This window comes from Pelophylax lessonae (genome assembly GCF_965119305.1).
Source record: "Pelophylax lessonae genome assembly, chromosome: 2".
NCBI classification, from domain to species: Eukaryota; Metazoa; Chordata; class Amphibia; order Anura; family Ranidae; genus Pelophylax; species Pelophylax lessonae.
In genome coordinates this window covers 640993831-641015603 of record NC_138769.1, presented here as the reverse complement: position 1 = coordinate 641015603, position 21773 = coordinate 640993831, and the positions used below count along the sequence as shown (strand labels likewise).

The 21773-nt window shown below is 44.9% G+C and overlaps 1 protein-coding gene across 1 annotated transcript in view; it reads right to left on the bottom strand.

The window, feature by feature from the left end:
* PDS5B (PDS5 cohesin associated factor B) overlaps positions 1-21773 on the bottom strand; it is a 354701-nt gene that overhangs the window by 188895 nt on the left and 144033 nt on the right. Inside the window, exons 15-16 of the mRNA XM_082246014.1 lie at positions 6334-6382; positions 4897-5036 (exon numbers count right to left, since the gene is read on the bottom strand). Of these exons, the coding sequence (XP_082102140.1) occupies positions 4897-5036; positions 6334-6382 (189 nt within the window). The remainder of the gene's footprint in view (positions 1-4896; positions 5037-6333; positions 6383-21773) is intronic.

Below are 21773 nucleotides of genomic sequence, written 5' to 3'. Positions count from 1 at the left end.
TCATACCTGTCGAGTCCAAGCAATGGAGAGCAATATCCTTTGGATAATTTGGAGCAGAGCATAAGGATGGTAGGATTATGTCCTCATTGGAGGTGGAATCTAAGTTGGATACTAAGGGTGGTTTCTGCAGGGCAGAGAGAACAAAATTGAGATCCGAAGGAAAAACAAGGTACCGCAAGGGGGTTTGACGTGAGATGCACCTTGAATATAGGTTTTGACAAGGCCCAGCAAAGCCAGAGCTTTTTTAAAAAAGAATGGACAAAGCGAAAACTTGTCCTTTCAGAGTGCTTAAGAGAGAAGTATGGGAATTGGGGTTTTTCCAGAATCACACTTACCGAGGTGGATGCACAGCAGTGGTCTGATGCTGCATCTGTCCCCTGCCAGCTCTAACACTTAGATGTGAGTGAACAAACACTTCCGCAAGCAGAGACCTGATGCCCCCATTTCTGACATATCAGGTTGAAGGTGTGGCAGCTGAGGTAATCTGCTTTCCAGTTGTGCACTCCTGGGATGTGGACTGCAGAAAATGCTGGGCAGGGAGTCTCTGTCCATGAGGTTATGTGGCTTGCTTCTTTTAAGGCTGCATGACTCCCGATGCCCCTTGATGGTTGACGTAGGCTACAGCCGTGGCATTGTTTGACTGTACCCTGATTGGGTGTCCTTGCAGTAGGGAGGTCCAGTGTTGGAGTCACCCCTATTGCTCTGAGCTCCAGGATGTTGATGGGGAGAGTTTGGCTTCCATAGAGGAACATGTTCCCTGGACGGTGAAGGGCTGTGTAACTCAGGACCTCGTAAGCCTTAAACACTGGCATCTGCTTTTTTCCAGTGATTACAATAGGGAAGTTTTTCCTTTAAGCCTGGGCTGAAGATCCACAAAGTTTGGGCATTCCTGGCTTGGCTGGAGAGGAGTATGGGTAGATCGACAGAAAAAAAATGGGATTTTTTACTTACCGTAAAATCCATTTCTCTGAGTCCACCGACGGAAGTAGCTGTTGCTTTAAAATCATAGACGGATGGGTAATAAGCCCCTCCCACTAGGAGTGACCAGGTAGAGCCAAAGGCTTGGACACGTCCAGGGGGGCGGGGTCCCTGGGTTATTACCCCTGGCCTCACCGTTGCATCTTCAGTTTAGTTGCAAGCAGTGAATAAGAACCAAAACCCAACTCTCCAGAGAAAAGAGGGGTGGGAGCTACGTCCATCGGTGGACTCCGAGAAATGGATTTTACGGTAAGTAAAAAAACCCCATTTTCCCTTTCGTCCACCAACGGACGTAGCTGCTGCTTTAAGTCATAGAGAGATGGGACATCCAAAAGCAGTAACCACTGAGGGGTGGGGAAAGGACAAACTTAAAAGAATGCAATTCCCGCGGCTAACATAGCCAAATATAGAACATGGAGCCCAACAAGCATTAACTGGGGCTCAATTGTAGCAAAACCATTAAGGAGAAGGAAAAGTAGACTGCTCCTGAAATGGCAGCCTGCAAAACCTTGCGGCCAAAGGACGCATCCGAGGATGCCAACACATCCGCTCTGTAAAACTTGGTGAACGTATGTACAGATGACCAAGTGACCCCCTTGCAAACCTGCATCACTGACGCCTGATGGCGAAAAGCCCAAGAGGCACTTAACGCCCGCATAGAGTGAGCCCTGACAGGGAAAGGAGGAACCTTGCCCTTAAGAGAATATGCCTTCACCACCGTCTGTCTGATTCATTGAGAGATGGTCGTCGCAGACGCAGCCTGACCATTACGGGTCCATCCGTATTCACAAACAGAGAGTCCGACTTACGAAAGGACTCAGTAGTCTCCAGATACACCCGTATCGCTCGAACCACATCCAAGCTATGCAAGGCAATTTCCTTAGGATGTGAAGGATTTGGACAGAGTGACAGAAGCACTAGGTCTTCGTTCAGATGAAAGTCTGAAACCACCTTAGGAAGAAAACGACGGATAAGGCTGTAACACTACCTTATCTCTGTGTATTACCAGATAAGGAGAGCAGCAAGATGGCGCCGCTAGTTCAGAAACCCTGCGCGCAGAGGTCATAGCCACCAATAAGGCAACTTTCTGCAACAAGGCAAGGAAATGTGTCTTATGTGCTCGAAAGGAGATTTCTGAAGAACCGATAGAACCAAATTAAGGTCCCAAGGAGGGAACGGAGACCTCATGGGGGGAGCCAAATGGCAAACCCCCTGAAGAAACATACGAATCAAAGAGTACGTAGCCAAAGGGCGTTGGAAGTACACAGCCAAGGCCGAGATCTGACACTTAAGAGTGCCTAATGCCAAACGTTGGTCAACCCCTTTCTGTAGAAAGGTCAAGATCCTGCTGATAGCAAAGATCTAGGATGCAGCTTCAGCGATTCGCACCAAGCAATGTATGATGATAAATCTTCAGAGAAGTGGACTTCCTAGCCTTGAGTAAGATAGGGATCACAGAATCGGACAGACCCCCTCCTAAGATCAGGCAGCTAAAACTGAAGATGCAATGTTGAGGCCAGGGGTAATAACCCAGGGACCCTGCCCCCCTGGACGTGTCAAAGCCTTTGGCTCTACCTGGTCACTCCTAGTGGGAGGGGCTTATTACCCATCCGTTTATGATTTAACCACTTGCCGACCACCGCAAGTACATATACTGCGGCGGTCAGCCCCTCACTTTGGGGTACGTCACTAGCCTGTGAAGCTCTGGGGAGTGAGCTCGCGCCGCCAGATGCTCCCCCCCCCCGCGTGTGCCCGGCGGGCTCCCGATGTCCGTCGGTCACTCGCGATCGTCCGTTATACCGGGAGAAAGGCAGGCGGCTAATGTAAACAAGCCGCCTGTCATTCTCCCGTGTAAGAATAGTGATCATACGGTTCTGCTATGTAGGACCGTTGATCACTGTTCTTACAGCTCAAGCCACAGCCAATCACAGTTAAAAACACGCCCCTAGGGACACACTTAACCCCTCCCTCTCAAAAAAGTTAACCCCTTCACTGTCGGCGTCATTTTTACAGTAACAGTGCATATGTATAGCATTTTTAACCAAAAATATGTAGCATAAAACAAATTGGCCTAAAATGTTAAAAAAATTTGATTTTTACATTTTTTGGGGGGGGGGGGGATTTCATATAAAAAATGTGAAAAATATTGTTATTTTTGCAAAATTGTCGCTCTTTTATTGTTTATAGCGCATGATCAGGTGATCAAATACCACCAAAAGAAAGCTCTGTTTGTGGGAAAAAAAGGACATCAAATTCGTTTAGGTACAGCGTTGCACGACCGCGCAATTGTCCGTTAAAGTCACGCAGTGCCGAAATCGCAAAATAGGCCCTGGTCGGGTAGGGGGTAAAATCTTCCGGGGCTTAAGTGGTTGAAGAAGCAGCTACGTCCGTCGGTGGATGAAAGAGAAATTATGCTTGTTCCAGGTCGACAAGATGTTTTGTTGGAGAAGTCTCAAATGAAATTGGGTCAGTAATACAGCCTCCAGGGAGACTACCATGAAACCTACATAGGGCTAAAACATGTAAGCATTGGGACCTAAGCTGTAACTTTTAATCAGTGACTAATAAAGAGGTTGCAATCTCCTATGCAGGTGCCACTTTATGTTACTTAATTGAAGAGGCTGACAAGAGCCGGTTGCAAGCACCACAAATCTTTACTGAAGACTATGGTTACCGTGGGTTGAGCAGCGGTGAGTGTTTTGTGCCTAAACCTGTGCAGTGGTGCCACCGTGCTGTGCCTGCGCAGTAGGCTCTCCAAGGAAAGGAAGCAGCACGCAGTCAAACACTAATAAGGAAACACGTGTACCCTGTACCACCAAAAGGATGCCCACAGCTCCCTCTAGTAGCACAACCAGCCAGGACCTGCAGCTCCAACAGCCATGATGGCGAAATCTTTGCTAGTATCATAAGTCCCACAGACCTCCTGAGGCCAGGGAGACAGCAGAAGGGAAGGACCCCCTACAATAGGGGCACTTACATACACATAGAAGAGCCAATAACTGTCTCAACCTTCGCCTTCTCCAGGATAAGCACACTCTATAGGGTGTTAAGGGATCGGGCTCTACCACACTGGACCATAGCCCTGGACATGTAAAGCACCCTACTCAGCATACACACAGGTGCAACTGCATGGCAAAATGAATGTGCTACAAGCCGGATTCAGTGCCAATGCAGCTTACAGGCCTTCCCTGTTCTTCCAGTGGGGACCAGGCACTGTCCCTCTGTGATTAACCATCCATAGGGACCAATGCACAAAACTGCCACTGCTATAGAGCAGAGCAGAAAAGACTCTCAGCAGAGAGACAGGTCCATCACTTGCAGTCACTAGAAAAAAACTGGAGCAATGCTGGGTGTGGAAAAGGTTATGCTCAGCAGTGTCTATTTGACAGTGTCCAAACACCTGGAGCCAGAGCATTACCCAGTAGTCTATGAATTGACTCTCCTGTGATTTAGGTTTAAGACAGATACAATGTTAAAGCATTTTGGCTCACAATAAGCAATGGCACGCTATGGTGCTACTACAAAGCACGGTACGTTATTGTAAAATTCGATTTTAAATATATGAACACTATAAACAACTATAATGTGTGTCCACATTGAGTAAAACGTATTTTCCTGGTCATTTGCTATAATGCTGATGCCAGATGAAAGGACAGTCAGCTGGCTCATGCTACAATTATTCCACACAACCATGCAGCAATTAGAACTTCTTTTAGTCAACCTAAGAGCTCTAGTATGGAAAAACTATAAAACAAGCTAGTTTGTCAGTGGTGTGACTATGCGGATGTCAAAGAGAAACAACTCAAGTATACCTAGAAAAACAGAAACAATAGTATACTGGACACATTGAGGCCTCAGCAATTTTAGTTCTAAAAAAAAAAAAATGTTAAACAGTTTTTAATAAATGTATTCACTTACCACACACACTTCTGCCTGCTTGCATGAACAGCTTGGACTGACAAGTTTCTCCAGCTGCCCTCTTATCTTCTCATCTTCCTCCAACACTTGGGTAAATTTCTTGAGAAAGTCCTGGCCCTTACCAGGGTCTGGCAAATTTCCTGAGAAAAAAAAAAAACGTGAAAATATCTTAGTAATCTAGAACCTTACAAAAAAAGAAAATATAAACTAGCTTAACTACAAATATTCAGTTGATAAACAGTATACAGGGAGGAAATCAGGGCTGTCCAATTCAAGTAGTAAATGGCCATGTCAACCCCCAAAGAACCCCATTTCTTGTAAAATTCCTCTTCCATGGAGTACTGCTGAGCAAAGCACTTCGGCGGTGAAAACACCACCTCTGGGTGTGCCCAATCAGCACACACCACTTTCTGCAAGTGAAGGTTTACAGAAAAAGATGTTTTTGCAGCCATCAGGACCCAAATCAAGTGACATTAAGAAAAGAAGACTCCAGAAGTGATAACTTGTGGTCTTCTGTGAGACGGCCCCAGTGCTGGACATTCCTCCTAGCGAGACCTGACTACAGAGGATTCCCGGATCCTCAACAGCTTATTCTTCCACATCCTAAGGATGTTCCTCCAATGCCTCATGCCTTATGATGTGCTTAAGGTTGCTGGGCTGTGCTTGAGTATAACTGAGCTGCTGGAGCTGTGGCTGCCCTGTAGTAGCCTGGAACCTCCAATCGTACATGTTCCTGTGCCACGAGAACCAATAAAATGCACATGGCACAGACATACCTGATGACATCATCGCACACTCTTGCCATTTTGAAAACCACTAGTTCAGTACTGCCCCAAATGCACAGGTAACACTCTTATGCAAGATTTCCACATATGCTCCTCTACAGAGGCACTCACCAGTCCACGCTGCTGGGCCAGGAGGCCATTTTCAAGCCTCACGGCAAGTGTGTCCCACAGGACCAGTATAGCACCCTGCCAGCGAGATCACCAAATACTTTGTATCCTAGGCAATCGCTGCATGCAGAATCCAGCATCAATTGGCAACATTACTGGCCCTCCCTGCTGCTGAATGCTGAATCCAGGTACAGTTCCCCCTTTGCCATCTGGTCCTAGACAACCAATCCAGATGAAGACACTCCCTTAACTCAACAGGGGTAAGAAAATAATAAAAAAAAAAAAAGGCTTAGCCGAGCCTGGTGAGGAATCCTGCTTTTATTTTTTGGCCAAAGTTCATTCACCTGAAGTTGGCAACTTTACCCAAGGTAGTCATAAATACAATATGAAGTACCCTGTGTCCTGTAATGTATGTAAAGTTGAGGTCTTGTGTGCATGAGGTGCCACAAGTGTCTTTAAGAGCAAAATTAAGGAATACGGTATTATTTTAGACATAGTCTTAAAAATTCCCAATTTCACAAAAAACAAACCACTTCTTACTTACGTGTAATAACCATGACTTTAGAAAATATTGCTTTACTGTTGGTTTCCGACTGAAACAAGAAGAAAAAAAAAAAAAAAGCTGGCTTTAGATCTTAATTAAAGCCACTGCACAAACAATACAATACAATGTGTGAAAATTGTGGTGGGGCCAATAGCAGGACAACAAACAGAATATACACTATACAGCCAAAAGTATTAGTGTGCCTTTACATGCACATGAACTTTAATGGCATGCCAGTCTTAGTCCGTAAGGTTCAATATGGAGTTAGCCCACCCTTTGCAGCTATAGCAGCTTCAACTCTTCTGGGAAGGCTGTCCACAAGGTTTAGGAATGTGTCTATGGGAATGTTAAACTTTTCTTTCAGTGGTGCATTTGTGAGATCAGGCACTGATGTGGACGAGAAGGCCTGGCTCGCAGTCTGCGCTCTAATACATCCCAAATATGTTCTATCGGGTTGAGGTCAGGACTCTGTGAAGGACAGCCAAGTTCCTTCACCCCAAACTAGCTCATCCCTGTCTTTACGGAGCTTGCTTTGTGGATCGGTGAGCAGTCATGTTGCAACAGAAAGGGCCATCCACACTGTTCCCACAAAGTTGGGAGCATGACATTAGGTCTGAAACAACTAAATCGGCATAATCAATTATAATTGTTTATGAAAATTGTTGTCAACTATTTTCATAATCCATTAGTTGGTCACCCGATTAGTTGGCCTGGGTACAGAATGCATTTTTTGTTTAGATATCAGAAAATACAGTGCAGCATCTATACATGTCATTAAGTGCTTGAGAACATGTAAATGTGTGAGGAGCAATGCCTCTAGGGACATGTAGTCCTGGGCAGAAGTAGGAAGTGAGTGATTCTAAAAGCAGAAGTTTTTATACCTTGCTATAGGGGCACTCTATACTACACTTTGGGGCTTGCTATGGGGGCACTCTAAAGAGAGGAGGAGTCAGAAGCACTGGCGGGGCGGGGCGGGGGGGCTGCTTTGTGCAAAACCATTATACAGAGCAGGCAAGTATGACAAGTGTCTTTAAAAAAAAAAAAAAAGGAAAAAAAAATCCAAAATTTAGAATCACTTTAAGGGCTTTGTACAGGAAAGATCAGCATCTGAACCCAGAGAAGCTGGAGGCTGAAGGTAATATAAAGAATTAAAATTAAGTTTAAAGTAAAAGTTTACCAGTACAATGCATTATATTTAAAATGATTATATCCATGGGAAAAAAAGTTTGCTTTTAGTACTGTACTACTTTAATGTAAAATACACTGTTTTGCAGCAAAAATTAACCTCTCATAGCTGTTTTTTGCACTATAAAGGGCTAATTTTTGTTTTTTTAACCCCATCCTGACAGGTGATTAAAAGAACAAAAAGCATCCTGCCATTACAAAATGTCTTATGCTGGCCATACATGTATCAATCTTTGTACGAGAACATTTGTATGAAAATTCTTTGTACATTCAATGAATGGATCAATGTCGCTTGAATATTTCACTTGCTTTTAACATTAAATTTTAAAATGAATGTCATTTCTGAACGAAAACCACATATACTGTCTGATAATGCTTTCAATCGATTCAATTTCAATTATGATCCTTCAAATTTTTCTGTCCCTGTGGTCAAAAATAAACATTGATTTACACATTGATTAAAAAAAATCTAAAATCTTTCTAAAAATGTACATTTTGGGAAAAAAAAACGTGTTTGTGTATGGCCAGCATGAATGACAGTAGGCACAGGTAACATGTATCAAGCTACCAGTACTGTCTGAAGTAGTGCAAAACAGAGTTTTTAGGTCTTTTTTAATTGTCCGATAATTTGTACCAGATTCAACCTCGAATATTATATACGCTGCTCAAAAATATTAAAGAAACACTTTTTAATCAGAGTATAGCATCAAGTCAATGAAACTCCTGGGATATTGATCTGGTCAGTTAAGTAGCACAGGGGGTTGGTAATCAGTTTCAGCTGCATTGGTGTTAATGAAATTAACAGGTGCTCTAGATGGACAACAATGAGACGACCTCCAAAACAGAATGGTTTTACAGGTGGAGGCCACTGAAATTATTTTCCCTACTCATCTTTTCTGACTGTTTTTCACTAGTTTTGCATTTGGCTGGGATCAGTGTCACTACTGGTAGCATGAGGCGATACCTGGACCCTATAGAGCAGTGGTCCTCAACTCCGGTCCTCGGGCCCACTAACAGGCCAGGTTTGCAAGATAACTAAATTACATCACAGGTGATCTCATTTGCTGCTCAGTGTTTGCAGTATTCTTGTCTGCATCTCCCCAAGGTAATACTTAAAATCTGGCCTGTTAGTGGGCCCCGGAGTTGAGGACGACTGCTATAGAGGTTTCACAGGCAGTCCAACTGATCCAGGATGGCACATAAAATACGTGCCATTTCAAGAAGGTTTGCTGTGTCTCCCACCACAATCTCAAGAGCATGGAGGAGATCCCAGGAGAAGGGCAGTGACTAAGAGAGCTGGATAGGGCCTTAGAAGGTCCTTAACCCATAAGCAACACTGGTATCTGCTCCTTTGTGCAAGGAGGAACAGAATGAGAACTGCCAGAGCCCTACAAAATGACTTCCAGCAGGCCACTGGTGTGAATGTCTCTGACCAAACCAATCAGAAACTGACTTCAGGATTGTGGTCTGAGGGCCGAACATCCTCTAGTGGGCCCTGTGCTCACTGCTCGGCACCGTGGTGCTTGACTGGCATTTGCCATTGAACAACAGAATTGGCAGGTCTGCCACTGGCTCCCTGTACTTTTCAGATGAGAGCAGGTTTACCCTGAGCACATGTGAAAGATGTGAAATGGTCTGAAGAAACTGTGGAAAATGTTATGCTGCCTGTAAAATTGATCAGCATGACCGGTTTGGTGGTGGTTCAGTGATGGTCTGGGGATGCATATCCATGGAGGGATGCACAGAAATCTACAGGCTAGACAATGGCACCCTGACTGCCATTAGGTATAGGTATTGGGATGAAATCCTAGGACCCATTGTCAGACCATACGCTGGTGCAGTGGGTCCTGGGTTCCTCCTGATGCATGACAACGCCCAGCCTCATGTGGCCAGAGTATGCAGCCAGTTCCTGGAGGATGAAGGAATTGATACTATTGAATGGCCCCCACCTAAATCCAATAGAATACTTCTGGGACATTATGTTTTGGTCCATCGGACTCTGCCAGCTTGCACCTCAGTCTGTTCAGGAGCTCAGTGATGCCCTAGTCCAGATCTGAGAGGAAATACCCCAGTATACCATCTGTTGTCTCAAAAAGGAGCATGCCTCAATGTGGTCAAGCATGCAAACAAGCACGTGGGGGCCATACAAACTACTAAGCACCATTTTGAAGTTGCTGTAATGAAATTTCAGCAAAATTTTCTAGCCCGCTGCATCATTTGATTTTCAGTGTGTCTTTGAATTCAGCCCTCTGTAGGTTGATAATTTTAATTTCCATTAAACGATGTGGCATCCTTTCTTTAACACATTACCCAGTCCATAGCAGTATAGATATCCCGATGATATTTTTCTCCATTGAGATCTGATGTGTTGTCAAAGTGTTCCTTTGATTTTTTTTCAGCAGCATCTCTTCTGTCTGTTATTCTCATAGTGGATTCGATATTTTGTTCCCTAAGCATATAGCTGGTTATTCGTATTTGCCTCTGCATATACAGTTTTGTTCAAAATTATTCAACCCCCCAATGCTGTAAAGGGTTTTAGGGAATTTAGTGTACATTTGTAATTATATTCAGAATGAAATCCTACAAGGACTTCTTAAAGAACCATATGCAACTAAAATGACATCAATTGGTTTTGTAATACAGTAGTAAATGTTTCTTTTGTGAATTCTTCATTGACACAATTATTCAACCCCTTAAAGACTACCACTCTGAAGAACAGAGGTTCATTGAAGTGTTTTCAATCAGGTATTGAAAACACCTGTGGATGTCAGGGAGCAGCAATAAAGCCTAATAAGCACCAATTAGGCAGCTTTAAAATGACTGTGATACTCAGCTCCTTCTAGACATTTACTGGTGTGGTTACAAACATGGTGAAGTCAAGAGAATGGTCCAGGAAGACAAGAGAAGAGGTGATTACTCTTTACAGGAAGGGCAATGGATAGAAGAAGATTGCAAAGATGTTAAACATACCAAGAGACACCATAGGAAGCATCATTCGCAAATTCAAGGCAAAGGGCACTGTTAAAAACGCTACCTGGTCGTGGCAGAAAGAAGATGCTGACGCTGACGTAGAGTGGAGAAAAGTCCCCGTGTGACTGCTAAGGAACTGAGAAAAGATTTGTCAGATGTGGGTACTGAAGTTTCTGCTCAGACAATACGGCGCACACTGCGTAATGAAGGCCTCCATGCCAGAACTCCCAGGCGCACCCCCTTGCTGTCTCCAAAGAATAAGAAGAATCGACTGCAGTATGCCAAAAGTCATGTGGACAAACCACAGAAGTTTTGGGATAGTGTTCTGTGGACTGATGAAACAAAATTAGAACTGTTTGGGCCCATGGATCAACGCTATGTTTGGAGGAGGCCTATGAAGAAAAGAACACCTTGCCTACTGTGAAGCACGGCGGGGTGTCAATCATGCAGAAGCAAAACAGCCCCAAAGCAGGTACAGGGAAGCTTCAGCATGTGCAAGGTACCATGAATTCTCTTCAATACCAGGAGATATTGGATGTCAATGTGATGCAGTCCGTCACAAACCTGAGGCTTGGGAGACGTTGGACCTTTCAACAGGACAATGATCCCAAGCATACCTCCAAGTCCACTAGAGCATGGTTGCAGATTAAAGGCTGGAACATTTTGGAGTGGCCATCACAGTCACCAGACTTAAATCCGATTGAGAACCTCTGGTGGGACTTAAAGAAAGCAGTTGCAGTGCACAAGCCTAAGAATGTGACTGAACTGGAGGCTTTTGCCCATGACGAATGGGCGAAGATACCCGTAGATCGCTGCAAGACACTTGTGTCAAGCTATGCTTCACGTTTAAAAGCTGTTATAACTGTAAAAGGATGTTGTACTAAGTACTAAGATTGAATGTCACTTGGGGGTTGAATAAAACTGATAATGATGTGAGCACAGAAAAGACATTTGTGGTTATTTCATTATAAACGTTAGGTTATATTTGTCTGACCTACAAGTGCATCTTTGATTTAATTGTAAGCAGGATGACTGAATGATCAAAATCAATGTCAAACTGGCCAAAACAATCAATTTCAGTGGGGGTTGAATAATTTTGAACACAACTGTAGATAGATTCAAGAATAAATTGTCTTTTTAAACTTGATATGTTAATTATACACCACACTTTTGAGGTTTTTATCCATTTAATCGATTATTGTACACTACGGACTAAGACTGAGATGCCATTAAAGGACGTGTGCATGTAAAGGCAGGTGCCCCAATACTTTTGGTAATATAGTGTATCTTGGTTCCAATATCTACATCTCTTTACCACCCATATTTTATACAATAATGTATATGCTTTTAACTAAACCTCAAACATTACACAATTACTTATTCATTTTCTCTGAAAGGAATAACGATTCCTATTCTGTGTACACATGGTCTAAACCACTGGGCCCTGACTTCCTGTTTACAATGATACCTACCTAGACAATAACCAGAAGGAGTGACTGTCCTCCACTCCCCTGCTACCTCTAGAATTTAAAGTAAACTCATAGGAAGAGTCTAGTGGGGGAGGGTCACTGCCTCCTGTGCAAGGATCCTTCCAGATAGCTGTGGCACCTGACAGTCCAAACAAGTGTTGCGCACCAGACTTTATCTTCTTGACTATAACAGAACGGCACTAAGAACTGGCTACAAGGAGTCTTGTAGTTTTACCCTCATCCTAGGCACCACAAGTTAGCACAAAACTGACCTGAAAATACAGAAGCCCCCAGGTCTCACTAAAATGAAGCGCACACAGTATGTTGGCCGGGGAAGGGGAGGGGGTTATTGGGGTGTGACTTTGGGTATGCACTCACTTTCATATTATAAATCTTACCTCCTTTCCACTGCTGTAGCTGCACACTGCCCTTATCCTGCAATTTTTTTCTGCTCCTGGCAGGCTCAGTGCTGCCCCAGCAATTGCTTGTTGCAAGACAGCATCTATTCTGACTGGTTTGCTTTAGGGTGACTAGTCCAGATACTGACGCCGTGCAAAAATGTTTGTTCCAGGAAAATTAAATCCAAATAAAAATGGAATAAGAGACGTAGAACTATTCATGGTGGACGTGCCTTGTTAGCGCGCCACACCTCCAGGGAGAGAACCTTACAGCTCTAATCACAGCAGTCACCACACTACTCACCTAAGATCTGAAGTTTCTCCCAAACATGATGCATGTTGGTACTCAGGTTAAGCCTAAGCTGAAATCTATCAGAAGAGCTGGCCTGAGTCATAAGTCAAGACGGCAACTAAAGCACCAACTACCCCTATACTTGCATGATCCCTAACTGCTTACACTCACAGCACTGAGGAAGAAACCAACCTCAACCCATGGTGTCTTCCCCTTTGCTCTACACTCCGGAAAATGAGAGAACCTACACCTCATCCTCTTGGAATTGGAAACAGTAGAACCCACACCAAGATTGTCTCCTCGTCGCTTGACAATACCCTATATCAGTCTATCGGCTTTGGACCAGTGAAGAGCCGCCATCTCCCACCGCCATAGTGAACCTTATCTGCAATAAACTTAAATTTCTCACATCAGACACCATCCCTAACAGAAGAAATCCCAACGAGAAATCTGAACAGTTTTCTTCACACTCTTATATATAGTTTGTTATATGGTTGACTACCTAACTTTTGTCCTGTTTGAGGCACAATTCTGACCTATTCTTGCCAAACATGCAAAACTGGAGGCGACTACTCCCAAATCCCAATTCTTAACTACACTGCTCTTAATGAATATGACCAGTAAGTGTCTTCATGCTTTCCAACAGCTCACCAGCACTCGTTCATTTTTAACCTCCCCTATCTCTACAACCTAGGTCCCACAGGTTACCTAGACCACCCGACCAGCCACTTAAAGTAATTCTAAAGTGAACATTAAAAAATAATCACATTATACTTACCTGTTCTGTGCAATGGTTTTGCACAGAGCAGCCCCGGTCCAAAATATAAACATGTATGTCACATTATTTAGTTTATATGCCAAAATTTGAATTGTAACCTGCCAATGCTACAATACTGAACTAGAAACAATAGAATTGAAAAATAGCCAAGAAAACTGGAGTTGTAAAAATAAACCAGAACCAGTGGCGGGACATTTTGGCTTTTTTTTTTTGCACACATATCAGACACATATGATGTTTGAACGTTTTATCAAGCACACATTTTCAGTAAAATATACACTAGAGTTAATTTAATGGCACGCAAATAAACGATATTACCCAACTGTCGTAAAACATAAAGATAAGATTGTGCTTAGTAAATAGATACCCAATAAGTCCAGATTTAAAATTACGCAAAAAAGTTCAGTACCTTAAGTGCCGGTTCACATTGGTGCGATGCGGGAACCCTGCGAATCCACTGCGGGTTCCACATCGCACCCGACTTGCAGGCAGTTCACACTGCCATATGCGAACCGCTGGGAGTGTCAATACAAAGTTAACGACACCCCCCCCCCCCCCCCCCAGATTAGTTTGCATATTGCAGTGCGAACAGTCAATTACGACAGGAATCGGATAACATAGGTGTGAACACCAATTTAATTATGATGCAGACAAAAAAAAAAAAAAGGGGTCCCGCGCGACTTTGGTCCGATTGTGATGCAAATTCAACCATACAATCTGTATGGCTGAATTCGTATCGCACAGACATTGCACGTGATTTGCACATCGCTGAAGTGTAATCCGGCACTAAATGAGGGCAAAGTTTGGTACCCTAAATTTCCATATGTAACACTTTAAAAATGGATTTTTGTAAGATCTTACCGTAAAATCCTTTTCTCTTAAGCTCATTGACAGACGTAGTCTTCTTGATTCTCAAGAGCTGGGTTATGTTGTCTCCGCAGGAGTAGGACTAGGCAGAAAGACAAAACGTTCTGGCTCCACCTTAGGGGCAGTCCCTGAGGGTATATCCTCCCTCTCTCTGCTACAGGGAATCAGTTCTGTTCTAAAGCAGTAACAGAGAATTTAACCCAACCCAACTCAATGATAGAGGGGCGGGTACTACGTCTGTCAATGAGCTTAAGAGAAAAGGATTTTACGGTAAGATCTTACAAAAATCCATTTTTCTCTATCGCTCATTGACAGACGTAGTCTTCTTGATTCTCAAGAGCTGGGACATCCAGAAGCAGTGCCACAAAATGAGGGGTGGGATTGACAGAATCAAAATCCAATCTAGAAGGCCCAACCGGAGCCAACCAGAAGTATCAAAGGACTCATCGAGTAAACAGATGAGACCTACCCCACAAATCCTCGAGGTAGACCAACAGTCTCCTCAAACAGTGGCCTGCAGGAACCTTGCAGCCAGAAGAGGCATCTGACGATGCCATCACATAAACCTTATACAATATTGTAAAGGTATGAACCGACTACTAAACAGTCGCCTTGAAAACCTGAACCACTGACGCCTGATGGCGGAAGGTCCAGGAAACTCTAAGCGCCCGAGTAGAATGCGCCTTAACAGGAAACGGGGGATCCCGGCCCTTAGATAAAATAAGCCTATACCACCGTCTGTCTGATCCATCTAAAGATGGTCGCAGCAGAACAGGCAACCCCTTCTTAGGGCCATCCGTGATCACAAACAGTGAATCCGTCTTACAAATTGAATCCGTAGTATTCAAGTATATCCTGATCGCCCAAACTACATCCAAGGAATGCCATGCAAATTCTCGAGGATGATTGGGCTAAGGACATAGGAAGGACAATACACTGTCCTTATTCAATGAAACTTTGAAACCACCTTAGAAGGAAGGATGGATTCGGATGAAGAACAACCTTATCCCTATGAACCACCAGATCTGGGGAACAACAGGATAATGCAGCCAGTTCTGACACCCTGCGTGCAGAAGTGATAGCCACCAAGAAGACCACCTTCTGGGATAAAGTAAGCAAGGGAATCTCCCTGATATTTTCAAAAGGAGGTGTCTGAAGAACCGACAGCACCAAATTAAGATCCCAGGATGGTAACGGCGCGTGCACTGGCAGAGCCAGGTGTTGCACCCCCTGGATGAAATTCCGCACCAAGGAATGAGTAGACAAAAGCTTCTGAAAGAAGATAGCAAATGCTGAAACCAGACCCTTGATAACACTCAAGGCCAGCTTCTGCTCAACTCCCTGTTGCAGAAAGCCAATATTCGGACTACCGAATAAAGATGTAGATGGAACCCAAGGGATTCACACCACACAATATAAGACTTCCATGTACGATGATAATCTTTCTGGAAGTCGCTTTCCTTGTTTTAACTAGAGTAGGAATAACTGAAGCTGACAATCCCTTGTCCTTCAGCACCTGGGTCTCAATAACCAGGCCGTTTAAAACCAGCGATCGTAAAGCAGGATGGAAGATCGGTCCCTGAGACAGTAGATCCTCCCTGAGAGGAAGTCTCCACGGGACGTCCGCCATCAGTCTGACCAAGTCGGCGTAACAAGCTCGACGAGGCCAGTCCGGAGCTGCCAGGATTACTGGAATTCCTTCCTCCTCTATCCTGCGAAGAAGTCTTGGCAGTAACCCAAGAGGAGGGAAGGCATACATTAGCTGGTATTGCCCCCACGGGGCGATCAGTGCGTCTGCGGTTTCTGCTAGAGGATCGCGGGAGCGAGCCACGAATCTCTGAACTTTCCTGTTGAATCGAGATGCCAACAGATCCATATCCGGGGTGCCCCATCGTAGGCACAACTGGTGGAAAACGCCTGGATGGAGGGACCATTCCCCCTGATCCAGAGTCTGACGGCTGAGATAATCTGCCTGCCAATTCTCCACCCCCGGAATGAACACCGCAGAGATTGCTGGAACAAATCGTTCCGCCCAGCGAAGAATGCAAGCCACTTCTTTGGCCGCTCGGACACTCTTGGTGCCCCCCTGGTGATTGACATAAGCCATGGCCGTGGCGTTGTCCGACTGGATGAATCAGACAAAGTCTGATCGCTCTCAGTTCCAATACATTTATCGGTAACCTGGATTCTTCCGGGGACCAAAGTCCCTGGACAGATAACTGACCGAGAATTCCTCCCCATCCGGATAGACTGGCATCCGTGGTCACTGTCGTCCAATATATTGGCAGAAATGACTTTCCCTGGCTGAGCATCGGAGACCGAAGCCACCAGACCAGAGACTCTCTGGTCTGTTTGCTCAATCGGATCTGATTGTCCAGGGATTCCGGATTCCGATTCCATCTGAGAAGAATCTCTTGCTGAAGAATTCGGGTATGGGACTGGGCAAATGGGACTGCTTCGAACGAAGCCACCATCAACCCCAGAACCCTCATGCAAGTCCGAAGGGAAGACCAGCTGTTGGACAGTAACAACTGGACTGCTGATTGAATCTTTCGGAGTTTCCCTACCGGAAGAAAAACTCTTGTCCTGACTGTGTCTAGAATTAGACCCAGATATTCGAGCCTCTGGGTGGGAACCAGAAATGACTTTTGCTGGTTCACCAGCCACCCGAATTCCTGTAAAGAAATCATAGTAATTTCTATGTTTTGTAGCAAGGTCTGAGGAGACTCTGCATGAAGCAGAAGATCGTCTAGGTAACCAAGGATCGATATGCCTCTTTGGCGCAGAAGTGCCAACATTGGGGCCAACACCTTTGTGAAGACCCGCGGAGCCGTGGCGAGACCGAAAGGTAACGCCACAAACTGATAGTGGTTCTCTTCTACGGAAAAGCGTAGAAACCGCTAATGTCCTGCGAAAATGGGAATGTGAAGATAGGCGTCCTTGATGTCTATGGACGCTAGGACATCCCCTGGATGCAGGAAGGCTGCTACTGTGCGAATGGACTCCATTCTGAATCTTCTTATGTTGACAAAAGAATTGAGTGCTCTTAAGTCCAGAATTGGACGCACTTTGCCCTCTTTCCTGGGTATTGTAAATAGGTTTGAATAAAACCCTTGAAACCGTTCTGTCCAAGGAACGTGGACTACCACTCCTTGTTGTAGTAAATCTGTGACTGCTCTCCGCAGATCTTCTAAACGATCTGAGGATAGTCGGATATTGGAAGGGAAGAATCGCGCCGGTGGGAGAGATCGAAACTCGATCTTGTACCCTGACCTTATGACTTCGCAAACCCATTTGTCCGGGATTCTGGAAAGCCATGGATCCGGGAACCGGCAAAGACGTCCCCCCACCCCAGTTATGGGTGGGGGCGCACCTTCAGGCTTTGGACGGTTTATCTTCAGGTCTGGAGGGGGCGGGCTTTTGCTTGCCCGACCAACGACCCCTGACGCCTCCTGCAGGAGCTTTGGAGGACTTAATTTTTTCACCCGCGGGACGAAAAAACCTCTTGTGAGCAGAAAACGAAGGCCCTCGTCTTTGACGAGTTCCTTTACCTTTAAAATTTTGCGGTAAAAAGGTGCTCTTTCCACCCGTGAGATCCTAATGATCTCATCTAAGTTGGCTCCAAATAGACGCTCTCCTAAAAAGGGGATATTAGCCAATGCTTCTTTGGAACCTTGGTCGGCTAACCAACCTTTTAGCCACAGTGTACGCCTGAGAACCACCGCAGAGACAGATGCTCGCGCCAATAATGAAGTGGCGTCTAACGCCGCATCACACACAAACTGTAACCCCTGTATCATTTGTTCCAACGAATCTGATACCGCCTGAGGGACCTCTTCTAGGTCCCGGCGTAACCACTTGGTCCATACAGTTACAGCCTGCGAAACCAGACCAATAGCAATTATTGGTCTGAAAGCTGATCCAATCAAGGTAAACATGGTGCGAGACATAGCTTCTATCTTGCGATCCACTGGATCTTTAAAAGACGGAGCGTCTTCTAGAGGAATAACCGTGGCTTTATTCAATCTAGCAATTGGTGAATCCACCACAGGTGGTTCTGTCCATTTCTTAATGAGGGTTTCCTCAAACGGATAACGCCTGTTAATGCGTTTTAGAAATAGTAGAAATGCGTTTTGGCAGACTCCATTCTTCTTTGATTGGATTGCCAAAACATTTGGGCAATGGAAAAACCTTCGCCACTTTGATGCGTTTTTTAGTCCCAAAAGGGATTTCAGTTTCAGCTATTTCTGACGGAATACCCTGTAATCTTAAGGTTTCTTGAACAGATACAATGAGTGCGTTTACCAACGCTTCCTCTCTGGCTATGGCTGATGCCGAAACATCCTCCTCACTGTCTGAAAAGACAGTACACGAGACACCAATACCAGATGAAGTACCTGCAACTGCAGAAATAGGCTCAGAGTCTGAATCCGAGGTTTCAGATAATAAGGGGTTAGGCGGGGGTCGCTTACTTGCGCCCTGTCCCTGACAAGCCACTTCCACCCGGGACACAAAAGTTTCCATAATAGCGGACAATGATTCAATCGTCAGTGGGGTGCTGGAGGATCCCGCAGACCCCTCGAGGGGATCCGGAGGAGATACATGAGTGGCAGGGTCCATGTTAATTCAGGACACCTTTGCCAGAAAACACAAAAAAACTTTTTTTTTTTTTTTTTAAATAAAAAATACCTCTTTTTTTTTTTTTTTTTTTAATTTTTTTTTTTTTTTTTAGGTGTCTCCCCCTAGCGCAATAGCGCCCCTCAGAGTACCTGCTTCTCGATCCCACAGAGAGAGAGAGAGGGACCCCCAAGGCTCACCAACCGATGCGGTGAAGTTTCCAACCAACTGCAGTCAGCGTCTGTCTTTTACAGACTGGAAGGAGCTGTTGCTTTTTCCCGGGTAGAAGGGCGTGGCTCCGCCCCCTGTGTACGCCTTCCGGCGTTCCCAGCTCTCCACGAGGTAGCTGGGCTCATGAAACATGGCCGCCCCCATACAGGAGACATTAGACTCCAAAAACATGGCGGCCGACGTGACCTGAGGACATGCATGCACCTGGTCTACGGCAAAATGGCGGCGGACCGCCGAAATAGTTTTTCCCAGCACATCCACCTGCATCTCTGCTGAGTGGCGATTGATTGATCTACAGGAGATACACTACAAATAAGGTAGGATTATACCTCCTATGTCTGCTGTAATGCTACAGTCTGCTGGGTAGAATGTTAGCTCTCAAACCAAGTCCACTTCCCACAAACACATACTGTATTTACAAGGGGGACTTTTAGTGTCAGATATATACTGACCATGTATGGAGGGGCCCATAATTCATACTGCCTCATAACGAGGAAAGAAAAAAGGGAACGTTTACTCACCATACCGAACCGACAGGCACCCTCTCTTCACAATACCCTCTCCACCGGGGTGGGGGTTTGTGGACCACTCCGGACGCCTCGACTCTCAGGTTCCTGGCGTCCAAGCGAGACTTTTAACTCGCAAGGTCAGTCCCTCCACTGGGACTCCGTCGCGGCCGACCCAGCGCGGAGCTCTGGTCTGCACGCGCTCGTAGGCAGAAACCGGGGTGACCACTGGATCTCAACATCCAGCCCGTCGCCCGGCCCCGCATACTTACTTGAATGTGTCGCGGCCGACCAAGCGCAATGCCATGGTCTGCGCGCGCTCGTAGGCCGGCTGGGGTGACCACAAGTGTCGCCCAGTCCGGCATTTTTGCTTGAAGATCTCACAGGAAAAACACTGGAGAAAAACTACCAAAAAAATGTATTTTTCTTAAAGAAAAAAGTCTTGCCAGCACCAAAAGATCCCAGCAAGGAACTTAGGTCCTTACTCCTGACTAGACAGAAAAAAACTGATTCCCTGTAGCAGAGAGAGGGAGGATATACCCTCAGGGACTGCCCCTAAGGTGGAGCCAGAACGTTTTGTCTTTCTGCCTAGTCCTACTCCTGCGGAGACAACATAACCCAGCTCTTGAGAATCAAGAAGACTACGTCTGTCAATGAGCGATAGAGAAAAGAGGTCATTATGGCCAATATAAAGAAAAATGGCCTGAGAATTAGTGCTCTCACGACAGTATGTGCTGCCATATGGAATGTGTAGCATAACTGACATTTTCATACATAGGTGCCTGACACGTGTGTTTACGTTCGCACTTGCTTGCATGTATGTAGGGGCAGGATCATTTAAATGCTTGTGTGTAACTTTTTTATTTTCACTAAAGTTTATTTAGATCACATAGGAGACCAAAGTCCCCCATGTTAAACCATTCTGCTGTGACGAGTTCTCTTTAATGAGACACCAGGTGTTTGTAGCAAGGGAAAGTGACAACTGAACATAGAATGCACGTGGCCTCCCTATGGGGGTCCCAAACCCCCAGTTGGAAAAGAGAAGCTCCAATTGCATCTACCTGGCAGCCGACGGTCAACTTGTCAGATTTACATGCATTCCTGGAGAACAGGAATTGTGCTACTGTTGGAATTATCAAGTAAAAATTAAGAGAAAACTATTAAAGAAGAAAGCTAAGTCAGCCAGAGCATCTAAGGCTCCAGACTGTTAGACTGGTCCCCACAGCCCTTTCTGCCTTATGGTTTGGCGCTCGCAAATCCTCTGCATCATCTAGTCCAATGCAGAGCCCATAGGTCTGCATTGGACAAGGGATAGTCCACTGCCAGAGTGTAGAGGAGTAAGTAGTGGGGAGTTACAGCTGCTGGGGGAGTGGAGGATCGGACCTGAAGAAACTGCTCAGTGTTCTATTGAGCTCAAGGAGGAGCTGTTGGGAGTCGTTTGAAAGTCAAAGCACTGAGTGTCTACATGGTCATTGATCTGTGTGGCATAAATAGACAATTCACACCCTGCTGGTTAGGGGTCTGTTTGATGAGAGAAATGCTATCATGTCACTCAAAACTCAGCATCTTATAGGGACTGCAAGTCAGGGCCCCTGCTAAAGAATGGATGGGCCAAAGATTACAATTTTCTGTAACCTCTTTATCAGTTAAATAAATTGTAATTTTATTGAATTATTTTTAATTGTGTATTATGCTTTGTTACTAGAGTGACAGGTTCAGACCACATGTATAATGGTTTCTTTGGGGTCACTGCAAATTTTTGGTGCAATTTGTTTTAACGGTTTGCCTTGATTTTTAACATGTCACAATTAAGTAAAGTTTCATTCATATTAGAGTCAGGAGTTTCTGTAGTACAATATCCATGATTATTACACTGTGCAATCATTTGAAGCATAGATATTGATGGATATGAAGTAGCAACGTTGAATAATTGTTTTAAGTAGTGAATGCCAATACACAGAGTAAACAAGTAAACACCACAGCGCTGTAACTGTGTAGTTGAATACCAGAACCAGAAGGGGCAGGCTTAATCTTGACTTGTGCAGAAGTAAAGGTATCTGATATAGAAGGATGGCTCAGGGGGCTTCACAAAGGCAAAAGGATTAATTTGAACTAACACAGGTATGT